The sequence below is a fragment of the Capricornis sumatraensis genome, chromosome 5, assembly GCF_032405125.1.
Source record: "Capricornis sumatraensis isolate serow.1 chromosome 5, serow.2, whole genome shotgun sequence".
Lineage (NCBI taxonomy): Eukaryota > Metazoa > Chordata > Mammalia > Artiodactyla > Bovidae > Capricornis > Capricornis sumatraensis.
Window position 1 is genome coordinate 53,116,426 of NC_091073.1, and position 17,030 is coordinate 53,133,455.

The 17,030-nt window shown below is 38.6% G+C and overlaps 1 protein-coding gene across 1 annotated transcript in view; it reads left to right on the forward strand.

Moving 5' to 3' along the window:
- Positions 1-17,030, forward strand: part of PRKAR2B (protein kinase cAMP-dependent type II regulatory subunit beta) — a 112,587-nt gene that overhangs the window by 68,991 nt on the left and 26,566 nt on the right. The window contains exons 3-4 of the mRNA XM_068972643.1: positions 894-946; positions 8,517-8,600. Coding sequence (XP_068828744.1) covers positions 894-946; positions 8,517-8,600 — 137 coding nt within the window. The remainder of the gene's footprint in view (positions 1-893; positions 947-8,516; positions 8,601-17,030) is intronic.

Consider the following 17,030-nt stretch of genomic DNA (forward strand, 5'->3'; position numbering starts at 1 on the left):
AAAAATTTAAATCTTTTTTTCATTTAAATTGTCAATAATATCTAACTCTGTGGTACCATTTAGGGGAGTCTCCTCACACATTCCTTATAGAACACTGGATGGGTATAATCCCCCTGCGAAGAAATGTCGTGATAAATATGCCTTAAAAGTTGTCATACCTTTTAGCCCCCAAAATAACATTTGGGAATAATTCCACAACATAATCTGAAATGTCGACAAATATTTGTGCATTAAGATATTTACTGCAAGGTTGTTTCAATAGAAGCCAGTTTTCTGTCTAGCGTTAAGGGGAGTAGTAAATTGGAGCTTATGATAAATAATTAGCAGTCTTTAAAAAATATTTATAAAATATTTCCAATGGCATGCAGAATTCTTACAGTGTTAAATGAAAAATCAAGTTTTAAAATTTTGAATGCAGTATGAACTGAGCTCAGAATAAAGACTGGAAAGGAATATGCAAAATATTAATAGTATTTATTCCTGGAAGATTGAATTATGGATAATTTATGCAAGTTACTCATAACTGCATGATTAAATTGACCATTTCAAAGCAGACTTAGATTTTGTGTGTGTCTGTTCTTTCCAGTAATTTTTGATCTTAACCATTTCTCCAGCTTGGAAATGAAGGTGAAAGAGGTTAGCTATGTTTCTCTGAGTAAAAGAAAGAAAAGAAGTTATCAGTGCCTAAAAGGACAGCTTTATATTTTAGTAAATAACGTATAAATTGCAATAGCAGACTGGCTTTGGGGGGTAGAGTACTTGCCCTGGATGAGGTGGATTCATGCTTTTTCACACCACAGCATTCTTTTTGTTCATTAATTTTTTAAGATATATTTATTGTAGCATGTTTCTTGGTGAAAGACTCTTTAAAATGTCCATGTTTATCTTTACAGTATGTGCAGAAGCTTATAACCCTGATGAAGAAGAAGATGATGCTGAATCCAGGGTATGTAACTTACTGAATACATTAATTTTACATTATACTCTTGTCTTGGATAAGGAAAATAGTAATAGAAAAGATGTTAACAGGCTTATAGATTAACAGAAAGCATAATGGAATTATTTTGACTGTTTCTTTTTGTAGTCTTCTCTCTGATAGCTTACTGCTTCATGTTCTGTGTAGTTACTTTGATCCAAAGCATCTCTCTCTTTGGATAAAACGAAAGATGGACATCATATCTCACTGAAGTTGTGCTTTCATTTCTCTTGAAAAATACAGCCTGTGATGAAAAATGTTTTTAGCTATCTTTCCCAAAGTGATAATGTTATTTTTCTTAGATAAGTAAGTATTTCTAGCAAAGAAAAATATTGGGAAAAGACTTTTGCTCCTACTAATTTATCACAACAGATGCTTACTCTGAAACAACAACAGACACAATAAAATTACATCTAGAGTGTCAGTACAGAAGTTATTATTTTTTAAAATCCATCTGATTGTTTGCTCAGAAACTGATTTGGAGAGCCTAATGTTTTTGTAAGAATTTGTCTGCTTTGAAACACTTTTTAAGCTGTGTCCTTTTGTTCCATTCTCCTATTACTTATTTAGTAGAAAGTAAACTAAATAGGAGATTACTGAGCCTGGAAATGGAAAGTAATCATTTATTTATTTATTTTTGAGTACATTGCAAACGTTTCTTTTTTTTCATTTGGTGTTAAAAAATGAAAAGAAAATCTGTTTCTGTAGCTCTGAAAAATACTTCAATAAGATTGAGTTTTATAGAAAAGCAGAATACTTGAGTCCCTAAGACATTACATCATTAGGCTCCCTGAAATGTAAATAAAATCCAGTGATAGAAAGATCAGGAACCTTAAATGACACAGAAGATTTTGAAGGAAATCTCATTTCACAATTGTCCATGATGGAGACAGGACCAGACTTGCAGTATTCACTTCTGAGAACCAAAACTTACATATTTTTATGAAATCCATAAATTCCAGTCTGAAAATTATGTTGCCTTAGGGTCAAGGTATCATCACTATGTTTAATGTGCTATAACCACCATAATGTGGTCCAAGCAACCCTCCCCTATCCTATTTATGTATTTCAACGAAACAATAATAGGCTACTTTGAAGACAGCATTGTGTGTGTGTGCGTATGTGTGTATGTATATGTGCTCAGTCATGTCCGACTCTTTGCAACCCCATGGACTGTAGCCCTCCAGACTCCTCTTTCCATGCAATTTTCCAGGCAAGAATGCTGAAGTGGGTTGCCATTTCCTACTCCAATCATACTTTGTATTTGTGTATAAATGTATATGATAAAGCTTAGTAATTGAGATGTTTGATGAGCTGGTTTGACTTAGTAAAAATTTAAATTAAAAAGAACATTTAAAAATATAGTTTGAAAGCAATATATGGTATCTCATGGACTCGATGACTGTTAGCTACCATTTGGTCCATGCCATAGGTAAAGTGGTTTGACTGGATCACCCCAACTAATTGCTGACAGTCTTGTTGGGAGGACTATACCAGATAAGAATCATCTGGCTGAGGGAAAGAAACCCCTAATCACATTGAGATTAAAAAACAAAAACATTAGGGAACTATTGGACACATATGTGCTTGGAGATCTTACAGAATTCCTGAGAGAGTTAAAGAAAACCCCAGGCTGTGGCTAGCAGGCAGGAGCCAGCCCCCTCTGGGGCCCTTTCACGCACTGGTGTAGCACTTAAGAGTATCAACACTGAAAGGGACTCAGCTGCCACTAGCTCTTATGTCTCTCAGTTCACAATCCTAGTTTCCTTGTGGAGAGTTTTCACAGACCTGACTTTGGGGTTGGGGGCCAGGCCAAGGAGTACAGACTTAACTGGCCTCACTTAAAATGAGGATATCCTGCAGTCCCACTCCTGGGCATATATCCAGAGAAAACTTTAATTCAGAAAGATGCATGTACCCTGGTGTTGATAGCAGCACCACTTATATAATAGCCAAGACTTGGAAACAACCTAAATGTCCCTCCACAGGTGAATGGATAAAGATGTGGCAGATACATACAATGGATACTACTGAGCCACAAAAAAGAATGGAGCAGTGCCATCTGTAGCAACACAGATAAACCTAGAAATTGCTATACTGAGTGAAGTAAGACAAAGACAGATACCATATGACATCACTTGTATATGAAATCTTAAAAAACTGTATAAGTCAATTTATTTACAAAACAGAAATAGACTCGTAGACATAGAAAACAAATTTATGGTTACCATAGCAGATAGTGGGAGTTGGGGGAGAGAGAAATTAGGTGTTTGGGATTAACATATACACACTACTGTATATATGTATTTATAAAATAGGTAAAGAACAATAACCGACATAGCACAGTGAACTGTATTCAGTATTTGTAATAACCTATAATGGAAAATAATCTGAAAAACATATATATATATATATAAAACAATTGCTTTACATCTGAAACTAACACAACTTTGTAAATTAACTATAATTTTTTTAAAGGTATATAAATAGATAGATAAGGGCAGTTCCTGGTGAAGGAGGCATCTTGTGGGTTGGACATTCAACCCAAGTTGTGCCTGTCACCCTTCGATGTTACTTTAGTAGATTTTTGGTAATTAATTCATGATTAATCATTATAATAAAGTGTCTTGGTGTTTTCATTAAGTTGACTGTTCTCTAAACATGTTGCTAAAAACTACAATTTTTTGTCTTACTAATAGATACTATAAGGCAGTTTGTACCATAGCCTTTAGAAATGATTATTATAGATTTCAAAATTAATTGGCTTTAGAAAATGTCCATAAGGAAAACACACAGTGCATTTTGATAAATTAACTTTTCATTTGGACATTTTGCCTTATTTCAAAGACTGTTTATTTTATTGGGCTTCCCTGGTGGGTCAGTGGTAAAAAAAAAAATCTGCCTGCCAGCCTGCCAAGCAGGAGACACAAGTTTGATCCCTGTGTCTGAGAGATCCCCTGAAGAAGGAAATGGCAACCCACTCCAGTATTCTTACCTAGAGAATCCCATGGATAGAGGAGCCTGGTGGGCTACAGTCTGTAAGGTCATGAAGAGTTGGATACAACTTAGTGACTAACCAACAACAACAACGTGTAATCTCAGAGCTGTGTAAATATATATATATATTTTTTATCAAATAATATGTATTCAAAGAAAACTTAAGTATTTAAGATTGACTTTGGAAAATAACAAATTAGATTTTACTTGGAATACCTTTAATAAATGAAAATGTAAGGGTTATGTACATCTAGCATGTAGAAACGGGCAGAGAAGAGCTAGTAAATTTAAGAGTGGAGTACTTCTTCATTTTGTACTCCATGAAATGTTTTGGAAGTGCTTTCTGCGTATCTGGTCGAATGCTAAGTATACAGTGGTGAACATGATGGACAAGTCCTTGCCGTCTTAGAGCTCAGAGTCTAATAACAGAAGCTAACAGAAAGCTAGCAAATTAGCAGTCACAAAATATGAACTGTTGAAAGGACAGTGTGATAGGGTGTAGGAATTAAAACCAAACCCCCGAGATCAACTAGGTCCCTAATGAAACAGAATAGAGGGAGAAGGGCTCCTTGAAGTGAGACCAGAGGATGAACATGGAGAGAATCTTGCCAAAAGTCTGGGAGTGCATTTTGGGTTGACCCACGCCCATCAGAGTGGGAAGAATCGGAGGCTCTGAGTGAGGGCTGGTGTGGCTGGAGCTGAGTGGCTGAGCGGAAGATGGAGGAGGTGGGAATGTGATGGCCTCTACCAAGGGTTTACTCTGGAGAATGGGGTGTTCTGATTTAAACTTTTAAAAGATTACTTTCAGCTCTGTGTGGAGAACATATTGGACAGATAGGAAAACATCTTGTACAGACTTCCCTTGCTTAGCAAAATAGACACACAGTGTTTTCTTTAAAGAAAAGGTGTCAGTCTTATTGTTTCTTCTATTTTTTTTAAATTGAAAGGCTACAGAGGTTTATAGCAGTAGTTGACAAACTTTTCCTGTAAAGTTTTTTTTTTCCTGGGAATTCTATTTTCAAATAATCAATACTTCATGCTTTGGGGGCCTTTCAGTTTCTGTCACAACTCTTCAGCTCTGCTGTTTCAGCTTAAAAGCAGCTGTAGATAATACATACATAAACACGTGTGGCTGTGACCCATGAAACTTTACTTGTGGAGATTTGAATTTCTTATACTTTTCATATTTTAGGAAACATTCTTTTGATTATCCTCCCACAGTCATTAAGAAAATCATTGTCAGTGTAGGGATCCTACAGAAAGAAATGTGGCCTTCAGGCAATGGTGTGCTGACCTTGGCTTATAGTAAGAACTCTGTGGCTAGCCTGCCTGGGGTGAATCCCAGCACTACAGCTTCTCAACTGTGTCACACTGAAGAAGTTGCCTGGGCAAGTTGATTTTCTTACGTCTTTCCTTTTGAGAGGCCATGCATTGTTTGTCTTTCTCTGTCTGACTTATTTCACTGAGCAGTCACCTGCTTCATGGAGCCTGTTACTAGGATGTGTGTGTGCGTATGCTCAGTTGAATCCAGCGGAATGTGACCCTATGGACTATAGCCTGCCAAGCTCCTCTGTCCATGGAATTTTCCAGGCAAGAATACTGGAGTGGGTTGCCATTTCCTACTCCAGGGAATCTTTCTGACCCAGAGATTAAACCCATGTCTCTTGGGTCTCCTGCATTGGCAGGCAGATTCTTTACCACTGTGCCATCTACACTCCCTATTACTAGAATGAAACTAATGTTTGTGAAGCCCTTAAAACAGTGCCTGGCACATGGTAAATGCCATATCAATATTTGTTTGAACAAAAAGATTTTTATCTTGAAATCAGAAATAAATAATAAAAACCAAAATTACCCCTAGTAGAAATCACGCTTGGGCACATAGAAGACCTTAATTGCCCAGAGGCCGATCTCAGATGTCAGATCCCACCAAAGCCAACAGAAGGAAATGAGTCTGTAGGAGGAGGAGAGCATCTGAACAGTTGGTACAGGGCAGGGAGGGCAGAGCTTCAAAGATTCACCTGTTTCTGACTGTTTGCTTTTCAGCATGCAGAGCAGGAATTTTAATGGCAGAGGTTGAGGGTGAGCGGCGAGTATGGTAGATAAAAGACCCTGACGAGTGATGGCAGGCAGAAGGAAGAGAGGGGAATAAAGAAAGCAGGGAGGAGAGCAGTACACAGTAGCAGCGGTAGCAGGATGGAGAAACAAAATTTGGAACTGTGAATCCATAAGAGAAGTAGCAGGAGAAAGAGAGAGAAGAAGAAGACAGGTTTTTGTGTGACGTGTTCGTACAAAGTGAATGGGTTGGGGGAGAAAGACTTAAATTGATGGCAAAAGTAAATCAGGTGCAATATGGTGTTGAAAATTATTGAAGAAGACAGTTTCAGTGATATACATTTTATTTAATGCTGCATGAAGCAGGCAGTCTCCATTCCTGAGGGTCCAGAGAACTGCACAATGGGGTGGAGGGCAGGAAGCTTTTAGAGGATAAAGAATAAGGAACAAGGAAGAGAAAAACAGAAAGTGAATGAGGAACAAGGAAGTGAGCATGGAGCCCAGATCTGGCTTGGCCTTTGGGGATCGGCTGACTGGATACACTGTATTGCTGGCGAAGTGGAGCGTTTCTAGAGACAGGGGAGTGATCTCAGCTTTGCTTTGCTGATGTGGCACCCTGGGCAGGGGTGGCTCCATCTTGGGCTCAGGAAATTATTTTCAACATCTGTGACATGGTATCCCCAACCTTTTCTTTCTGAGGAGAGAGCTTCTCAGTAGGCAAACATTTATGATCACTTCAGTTTGAAGTTCCAGATGGTTTTTGTGAAGTGAGAAATAACTTTTTGTTTTGTTTGCTTGTGTTAAAATCATCCTTATTTGACATAGGCAGATATGAATTTTGGTTGGCATGATTTAGTTCATATCCAAATTTTTAAAGTTTCTTAAACAGCAGTGAGTTCTTAGGCAGCAGGATCTGCTTTTTCTAGGTCCACACACCATAATAGAATCTAGTTTGATGTGAATATTGGTTAGATAGGAAACACTAGTTTGCATATCCCTTACCCTTTTAAAGAAAAATCTGCAACAGCTGCCTTCTCTCACTGGCTAATAGTATGTGAACAGTACACATATGAATAGTACACATATACTGTGCATTTCCTCAGTTCTTCTTGGGCCTCTGGCTTTTAGCCATCTGAGATGGGTTTGAAACGCTGGTTTTAATTTCCCATTGTGAGTTTTGATATAGTCATGGACACAAAGCTCAGCACCGGCTGACCCTGGTTGTTCTGATGGTGGGGCCCCTACTCATCATCACGTCCTCCGGTCACTGTGTGTGTGACATTAGAGTAGGAAAAGGTGATGTAAGGGTCTCCAGGAGACCCACGAGGTGTCTTCTGCTTTTAGGACCATCTCTTGCCTCGTTAGCCCATTTTATAGTTATATGGTACCCATGTTCACAAAAGAACGGGCCTTTGGGTCCAAGTCAGTTGAGCCTTCCGGTGGTCAGATGGGACTCTGAAGAGCTGGCCAGCTCACTTACCGAGGGCATTCTCTTGGCCTTCGCCCGCCAGGTTGAAAGTTTGAGCACCTCGGGCAGTGGTCTTCTTTGAGCTCATTCTTAAATGAGTGCAGCAGGAGTGTTACATTCCTTTTCCCTTAAATCCATAGTCTCCTGATGTGACAGTACACGATTGCTTGCTCCCTGTGCAAAATCACTCCCTGTGGGCTCGGTTAAATGTGTCGTGCATAAAATGTATTTAATATTGAATATACAGGTATGAATTTACTCACGTCTAGACATTTTATCAAGTTTTGAAGAAAGGGGCTACATTCTGAAAGAGTATTAAGTTTAGTGGTAAAAATTATGAAACAGTATTAAAGAATATTAAGAGTATTAAACAGCATAAGGGCTTCTCAGGTGGTGCTCGAGGCAAAGAATCTGCCTGCCAATGTGAGACACATGAGATAAGGGTTTGATCCCTGGGTCGGGAAGATCCCCTGGAGGAGGGCATGGCAATCCACTTGAGTATTCTTGCCTGGAGAATCCTGTGAACAGAGGAGCCTGGCAGACTATTAGTGGAAAAATTTCCTGGTAGTATTAAATAGTAGAATAGGGACTAAAAGATTTTGATGGGCTTCCAGGTGAGGTCGCAAAGAGTCAGATAGACCTGAGGGGACTTAGCATGCAAACAGAATAAAGACAGTCTGTAGATTTTCAACATAACTGTTACAGCACTTAGTCCTTTTTCATGTTCCCGCTGGACCTTCAGAGTCTTTAGTGATTAGCCCATCCAGACCTTTACAGAATGAACTTGCTAACCTGGGGGAAATACTTCTTTGGAAAACATTCAAGTGCTGTATTGATTAATGCCCACCACCTCCCTGAGACAAGTTGTATTACTTTCCCCTATTAGCAGGCTGGTAGTTAATGTCTAGTCACTAAAGTGAACCTCAACTGTAACCATTCTTCCTTCTAATGTCCTGCTAGGAAATTTTATCCATTATGAGTAAGGAGACTAGTCTAATTGTGGATTTGGTGTTCTTGTAGATTATACATCCCAAAACTGATGATCAGAGAAATCGATTGCAAGAGGCTTGCAAAGACATCCTGCTATTCAAGAACCTGGATCCGGTAAGATAAATCTCAATAATAGAGATGATTTTTTTCAGTGTCCGTATGAAGAACTGTGAAGGGCCTTGGATTTCACCCTCTTTACAAGCTGACATCACCCAGGGCAGTGTAAAGGCCCCACCACAGATGCCTGCGTGTGCATTGGGTTGTGTTCTGGTTGCTGAGGGGTGACTGCTGTCAGAGCAAGTATGAGTGCCTGCTGTGTGTCGGGGGAAGGCATTAGGTTATTCATCAAAGGTTACTGCAGACACAGCCCTGAGAACTGGCCCGGATGAAGAGAGGCTAAGACTGCATTCTTCGTCCACTCAGTAGGGGTATGCAAGGTCCATGGGGGAGTGCCTCTCTCACCAGCCAGTATTATATTTTAATGTGTGACTTTTATATTATACATATTTTAAAAGTAAACTTCTACTTGACTTTAAAGGTAGAAGGATTTTTTTTTTTTTTCTTCATAAAAGTTTTGAAATCTCTCATCTTTGGTTTGGGATGTATTTCTAGAATCCCCTCTCTCAGAAGGAGTGATCATGCTGTTCAGACTTTGCCCTGCTCCCTGACATCAGTGCCCTGAACCCTGACCTCAGTGCCCTGCTCCCTTCTTTGCAGATTATGCTCATTCATTGCTGTTTGGTCATTTGGGGAAGAACCCTTGCTACCAAGTTCTCATGTGAAACCTGAATCAACTTGTATAACTTATTTCAGTTCTTTTTTTGGTCAGACTGAACATCTTAATAGTTTTCAGATTGATGCCAGAGAAGAAAACATTAAATCAAAACCTGCTCTTACAAGATGAAGTCTTTTTTAGAAGGCCATTTTTATAAAGAATACGTTATAATACACTTCATGCTGCATTATACCAAGTCTTCTATGCTGGGTCATATTATACCCTGAAATTACTTTTTAAAGCTCCTTGTCTGATACCAGTTATGTTTATGTTATATCCTCCAGGATCACAGATTACATTTTGTAACTTTGGAGATTTTATTTTAGGACCACATAGTACAAGTTTTGCCCACTTTGATCCAGGTCCTCCAGAATTATCACCTAAACTAAGAATGGGGTTGCTGGTAACTAATGATGGAAGAAGAAGAAATGGAATTAAGATAGAAAGTGTAGGAATTTAGTTTATGAGTGAAAAACATTTCCTGGTAGTATTAAATAGTAGAATAAGCAACTAAAAGATTTTGATGGGCTTCCAGATAATCTTAGGTTTCTTTTATCTAGAATGATAATGATTCTATGAAACAAAGGACATGAAAACTATGATCTCTAGTGATCTTTCACCAAAATGAATTCAAATAATTGTTAGTGAAAAGATACAGCATTGTCAGTGTGTGTGTCTTAAGATGGTAATTTTGGTATTGGAATTAAATTAATTTAGTATTTAATTCTTTTGCTTCAGATAGACCTAGAAGACAGCTATGAAATTAACCCTTAGTTTTATCCTTAGGGGTAGGCTTCAGCAGGGAGATTCTATTTTCAGGCCAGAACTTTGCATGAGAAAATTGCAGGGTCACCAAAACCAGTTTCTCAAGCTTTAATATGCCTATACATCATCGGAGGGCCTTGTTTAAAATGCAGATTCTGTCTTTGTGCCAGTACCATACTGTTTTGATGACTGTGGCTTTGTAGTAGAGCCTGAAGTCAGGCAAGTTGAGTCCTCCAGTTCCATTCTTCTTTCTCAAGATTGCTTTGGCTATTCGAGGTTTTTTGTATTTCCATACAAATCTTGAAATTATTTGTTCTAGTTCTGTGAAAAATATGGCTGGTAGCTTGATAGGGATTGCGTTGAATTTGTAAATTGCTTTGGGTAGTATACTCATTTTCACTATATTGATTCTTCCAAACCATGAACATGGTATATTTCTCCACCTATTAGTGTCCTCTTTGATTTCTTTCATCAGTGTTTTATAGTTTTCTATATATAGGTCTTTAGTTTCTTTGGGTAGATATATTCCTAAGTATTTTATTCTTTTTGTTGCAATGGTGAATGGAATTGTTTATAGATCAATGGAACAAAATAGAAAGCCCAGAGATAAATCCACACACATATGGACACCTTATCTTTGACAAAGGAGGCAAGAATATACAATGGAGTAAAGACAATCTCTTTAACAAGTGGTGCTGGGAAAACTGGTCAACCACTTGTAAAAGAATGAAACTAGATCACTTTCTAACACCGCACACAAAAATAAACTCAAAATGGATTAAAGATCTAAATGTAAGACCAGAAACTATAAAACTCCTAGAGGAGAATATAGGCAAAACACTCTCAGACATAAATCACAGCAGGATCCTCTATGATCCACCTCCCAGAATTCTGGAAATAAAAGCAAAAATAAACAAATGGGATCTAATTAAAATTAAAAGCTTCTGCACAACAAAGGAAAATATACGCAAGGTGAAAAGACAGCCTTCTGAATGGGAGAAAATAATAGCAAATGAAACAACTGACAAACAACTAATCTCAAAATTATACAAGCAACTTATGCAGCTCAATTCCAGAAAAATAAACGACCCAATCAAAAAATGGGCCAAAGAACTAAATAGACATTTCTCCAAAGAAGACATACGGATGGCTAACAAACACATGAAAAGATGCTCAACATCACTCATTATCAGAGAAATGCAAATCAAAACCACAATGAGGTACCACTTCACACCAGTCAGAATGGCTGCGATCCAAAAATCTGCAAGCAATAAATGCTGGAGAGGGTGTGGAGAAAAGGGAACCCTCCTACACTGTTGGTGGGAATGCAAACTAGTACAGCCACTATGGAGAACAGTGTGGAGATTCCTTAAAAAATTGCAAATAGAACTACCTTATGACCCAGCAATCCCACTGCTGGGTATACACACCGAGGAAACCAGAATTGAAAGAGACACATGTACCCCAATGTTCATCGCAGCACTGTTTATAATAGCCAGGACATGGAAACAACCTAGATGTCCATCAGCAGATGAATGGATAAGAAAGCTTTGGTACATGTACACAATGGAGTATTACTCAGCCGTTAAAAAGAATTCATTTGAATCAGTTCTGATGAGATGGATGAAACTGGAGCCAATTATACAGAGTGAAGTAAGCCAGAAAGAAAAACACCAATACAGTATACTAACACATATATATGGAATTTAGAAAGATGGCAATGACGACCCTGTATGCAAGACAGGAAAAAAGACACGGCTGTGTATAACGGACTTTTGGACTCAGAGGGAGAGGGAGAGGGCGGGATGATTTGGGAGAATGGCATTCTATCATGTATACTATCATGTAAGAATTGAATCGCCAGTCTATGTCTGACACAGGATACAGCATGCTTGGGGCTGGTGCATGGGGATCACCCACAGAGATGTTATGGGGAGGGAGGTGGGAGGGGGTTTCATGTTTGGGAACACATGTAAGAATTAAAGATTTTAAAATTTAAAAAAAAAAATAATAATAAAATAAAATGCAGATTCTGATGGGTAGATCAGTGGTGGGGCCTGAGTCTGTATTTCTCACAGGCTCCCAGGTGATGGCAGTGCTCTCCTCTCACAGCCACACTTTGAGGAGGAAGGACTAGAACCCAATGTGAAGACCCTCCAGGGCAGTGTTTTGGTACTGCCATATGTTACTTTGTTTACTTTCCTATTCATTCCAGCCAGTATTTTAATGCTTCAGCAGTGATGACAGGCATCAGTGAAATAGCTGCCAGTTATAGTTTCCTCGGATGCTGCCTGTTCTGTTCCATCCTCTACAGTAAATTGATTTTTCTTACCGTTGCAACTTTAATTCTTTCAAAGCATTGTGAAGAGTTTGATTGCATTTTAAATAATAATAAATCTTTTCCTATGTATTCTGACAGGGAGCATCTTTACTTAAATACAGTGGTTATTTTTATAAACATAGGATTTTTTTAGACTTTTTAAAGATTTTACTGCTCTGTTGAAGGTCATATATATATATATATATATATATATATATATATATATATATATTTAAAGGTCACAGTTTGTAAGGACAAAAAAGAAAAAGTCCATGAAATTAGCAAGTTCATAAATTACCACTGTTGAATATTTTATTGGGAAGAAGTAAACGTATTTGTATAGTTGTTTCCAAAAGATCCTTTTTTTGAATTTGATCTCATACCATCTTGATTTATTTCTCTACTATCTTAAATCCTTCTAAGAACGATACAGAATATAAATAAGTAAAAATTAATTTTTCTCAGAAAATAACCACTTGAAATCAGAAATTTATCCCCAAATATAGCAGGTTGAAGATTTTAAGTTCATATTTTAAGCAAATTTCTAGTTTTTTATCATATGTATATTTTTGCCATAACCCAAATGCATGTAAATTGAATTACATACTTCATTTATATAATCTGCATATCATATAGCAGCTCCTTTCAGGTCAATTCCTTGACCACCCACTGTGTTCCAGGGCCTGTATAAAGCGTAGGATGCCACAAAAATACTCAGACATAGTTCTTGTGCTCTTGGAACTTATACTTGGTGAGGGATTCAAATACATGTAAAAATCCATTTGGTAAAATGTGATAAATGCTGTAATATGGTCAGGGCTAGGGAAGGATGAGGGCTTCTCAGCCCCACCTGAGGATCCAGGAAGCCAGAGAGACACTTGAACTGAGCCTCAGGAAATGAGTCAGGAATTGCCAGTTGAAAGAAAAAACTGGAGAGTGTCAACACTGGAGTCTGAAGTGGAAGACAACCATTGGTGGAGGCTGAGATGTACATGCTGTGTCAGGAAGGACCCGTGCGGCGTGCCACACAGGAGCAGTGGACACGCGCTCTACGTAGGCAGTAGCGTTTTAAGCAGAGACAGTAACAGTCAGGGGTGGCTAAGGTCACTGTGGTGACAGTGTAGGGGTGGAATTAAAGGTGAGAGAGGGACAGGTCAGGAACAAAAGGACGGAGCTCAGTGAGGAAACAGCGATCCATGCCTTGTTAAGGGGGAAAGAAACAGACTCAGCTGAGGAAGGGGAGAGAGTAATGGTTTCATAAAGTACTCAGGACGAGCAGAAGTTGGTCCTTGGTGATCACATGAATTGAGGCCTAACAGAAAGAGTCTTGGATGAGCCCCAGTGTCTGGTGCCTTTCCCTGAAAAGGGAGAACTTGGGAGGAGGAAGGGGAAGCCATGATTACGGACTGGCAAGAAGCATGGTCGTGGCTTTGTATCCACTATCTCATTTGACTTCCTTAAAGGCGTTATTTAGCTTGAAAATCTAGCACCTCTTAGACCTCAGAACATTTTTTCCTGGAGTTCTATATATTCATACATTGAGCCCAGCATTTATAATTATTAATCTCTTTGAAGATATTCTTTTCATGAATATTTTAATGCTCAATTCAGTAGGCCATGTTTCTTCTGAAATACTTCTAATTTGAGGCAAACTGAAATAATTGTCCTATGCTATATGATAGGCTCTTTCATTAATGGAGAGTAAATTGTTGTTTTTTAAGGGAGTCAGGGCCCTTTTACTGAGCTCAGTCTCGAATTTGCATTCTGTAGGCGAATAAGATGTGGTTTTCCTACAGGAGCTGTCAGTCCCTGAGATAAGCCTCTGCATATTAAATATTTCCTACATTCTTTGCACTCTGTGCATAATTATGGGGAAATTAACATTTTGATTGACTAGAACAGATACCTGTCACACAGAGAAGTTCTAAAAGAAATAACTGTTCTGTATTTTAGCAGGGATTACTTTTTCATACATCCAAGTATGAATTCTTAAGCTTTATAATATTCTAAAATGCAGCTAATTCCAAGATAACAGAAAGTTATTATATAGCACTATATTTCATCCTTTTTTACATTTAACATCCAGGACTAGAGCTAATCAATGAAGCTGATATTTCCCCTCCACCTGCTCTAAACAAGTTGAAATATAAATAGTAAGCAAAAATAAAATATTTGTAAACCATTTAATCAAACTTTGTAATTTTGATAGGTGACCTGGATTGATGAACTCATTTGGTCCCCATGGGGCCAATTAGCATCACATCAAGAAAGCACTGTTTTACAGACCCATTGGCTTCATCTCCAGCCCTGGCTGTTCTTCCACAAGTAGGTGCCAGAGCTCACATAGGGACCCAGGAAGGGGATGAAAGCCACTGCCTGTAAACTGATCACCATCTTTCTTCCAAAAGTTTTTCTTAACTCACATAAAGATGCAGTATAACATTCTGGGTTCAGATGGAGAGTTTGTCAATTTAATTAATTAAATTTAAATTAGTATGCATAAATGGGCTTCCTTGGTGGCTCATTGGTAAAGAATCTGCCTGACAATGCAGGAGACTCAGGAGACGGGGTTCAATCCTTTGGCCGGAAGATCCCCTGGAGAAGGAAATGGGAACCCACTCCAGTATTCTTGCCTGGAAATTCCATGAACAGAGGAGCCTGGCAGGTTAAGTCCATGGGGTTGCAAAGAGTAGGACAGACTTAGTGACTAAACAACAACAACGTATGCATATGTAATTTACAAAAATTCAAAAGGAACAAAAAATAGTCAGTGAAAGGGAATCTCCCTTCTATCCCTGTTTCCCAGCAATCCAGTTTCTCAGGAGTCAAGTTCTTTTAGCACTAAGATGCATATTTTTCCAGGGTTATGCTATGTATATACAGGTAATTCTTTTAAAAATTTTAGTGGCAGCAAACTCTACACAGTGTTCTGCCTGGTTCTTTTTTTTTTTTTTTTAACTACACAGTAGATTTGTATTTACAGAGATTACATATTCTTTTTAAAAATTATTTATAAAAGTTTAAATTGGTAACATTTATGTGTATAAAGCTAAACCATGGACACACATTATGTTTTGCTATTGTCTAATGTTTTAACATTGTACATACAAGAGGGGCCCCATACAAAGTCAAAATAATGTTGAAAAAGAACAAAGTTGGAAGACTCACACTTGCAAATTTCAAAACTTTTACTCTACCACCTGAATCTAACCCGATATTATGTATCAACTATACATTAATAAATAAATAAATTTTGCAAAGTACTACAAAGCTACAGTATTCAAAACAATGTGTTACTGACATACAGTTAGGCATATCAGTCAGTTCAGTTCAGTCGCTCAGTCGTGTCCGACTCTATGCGACCCCATGAATCGCAGCATGCCAGGCCTCCCTGTCCATCACCAACTCCCAGAGTTCACTCAAGCTCATGTGAATCGAGTCGGTGATGCCATCCAGCCATCTCATCCTCTGTCGTCCCCTTCTCCTCCTGCCCCCAATCCCTCACAGCATCAGGGTCTTTTCCAGTAGGTCAACTCTTCACATGAGGTGGCCAAAGTATTGGAGTTTCAGCCTCAGCATTATCCTTCCAATGAACACCCAGGACTGGTCTCCTTTAGGATGGACTGGTTGGATCTCCTTGCAGTCCAAGGGACTCTCAAGAGTCTTCTCCAACACCACAGTTCAAAAGCATCAATTCTTCGGCACTCAGCTTTCTTCACAGTCCAACTCTCACATCCATACATGACCATAGGAAAAACCATAGCCTTGACTAGACAGACCTTTGTTGGCAAAGTAATGTCTCTGCTTTTGAATATGGTGTCTAGGTTGCTCATAACATTCCTTCCATGGAGTAAATGTCTTTTAATTTCATGGCTGTAATCACCATCCACAGTGATTTTGGAGCCCAGAAAAATAAAGTCAGCCACTGTTTCCACTGTTTCGCCATCTATTTCCCATGAAGTGATGGGACCAGATGCCATGATCTTCATTTTCTGTATGTTGAGCTTTAAGCTAACTTTTTCACTCTCCTCTTTCACTTGCATCAAGAGGCTTGTTAGTTCCTTTTCACTTTCTACCATAAGGGTGGTGTCATCTGCATATCTGAGGTTACTGGTATTTCTCCTGGCAATCTTGATTCCAGCTTGTGCTTCCTCCAGCCCAGTGCTTCTCATGATGTACTCTGCATAGAAGTTAAATAAGCAGGGTGATAAGATACAGCCTTGACGTACTCCTTTTCCTGTTTAGAACCAGTCTGTTGTTCTATGTCCAGTTCTAACTGTTGCTTCCTGACCTGCATATAGGTTTCTCAAAAGGCAGGTCAGGTGGTCTGGTATTCCCATCTCTTGACGAATTTTACACAGTTTATTTTGATCCACACAGTCAAAGGCTTTGGCATAGTCAATAAAGCAGAAATAGATGTTTTTCTGGAACTCTTGCTTTTTCCAGCGGATGTTGGCAATTTGATCTCTGGTTCCTGTGTCTTTTCTAAAACCAGCTTAAACATCTGGAAGTTCACGGTTCACATATTGCTGAAGCCTGGCTTGGAGAATTTTGAGCATTACTTTACTAGAGTGTGAGATGAGTGCAATTGTGCAGTAGTCTGAACATTCTTTGGCATTGCCTTTCTTTGGGATTGGAATGAAAACTGACCTTTTCCAGTCCTGTGGCCACTGCTGAGTTTTCC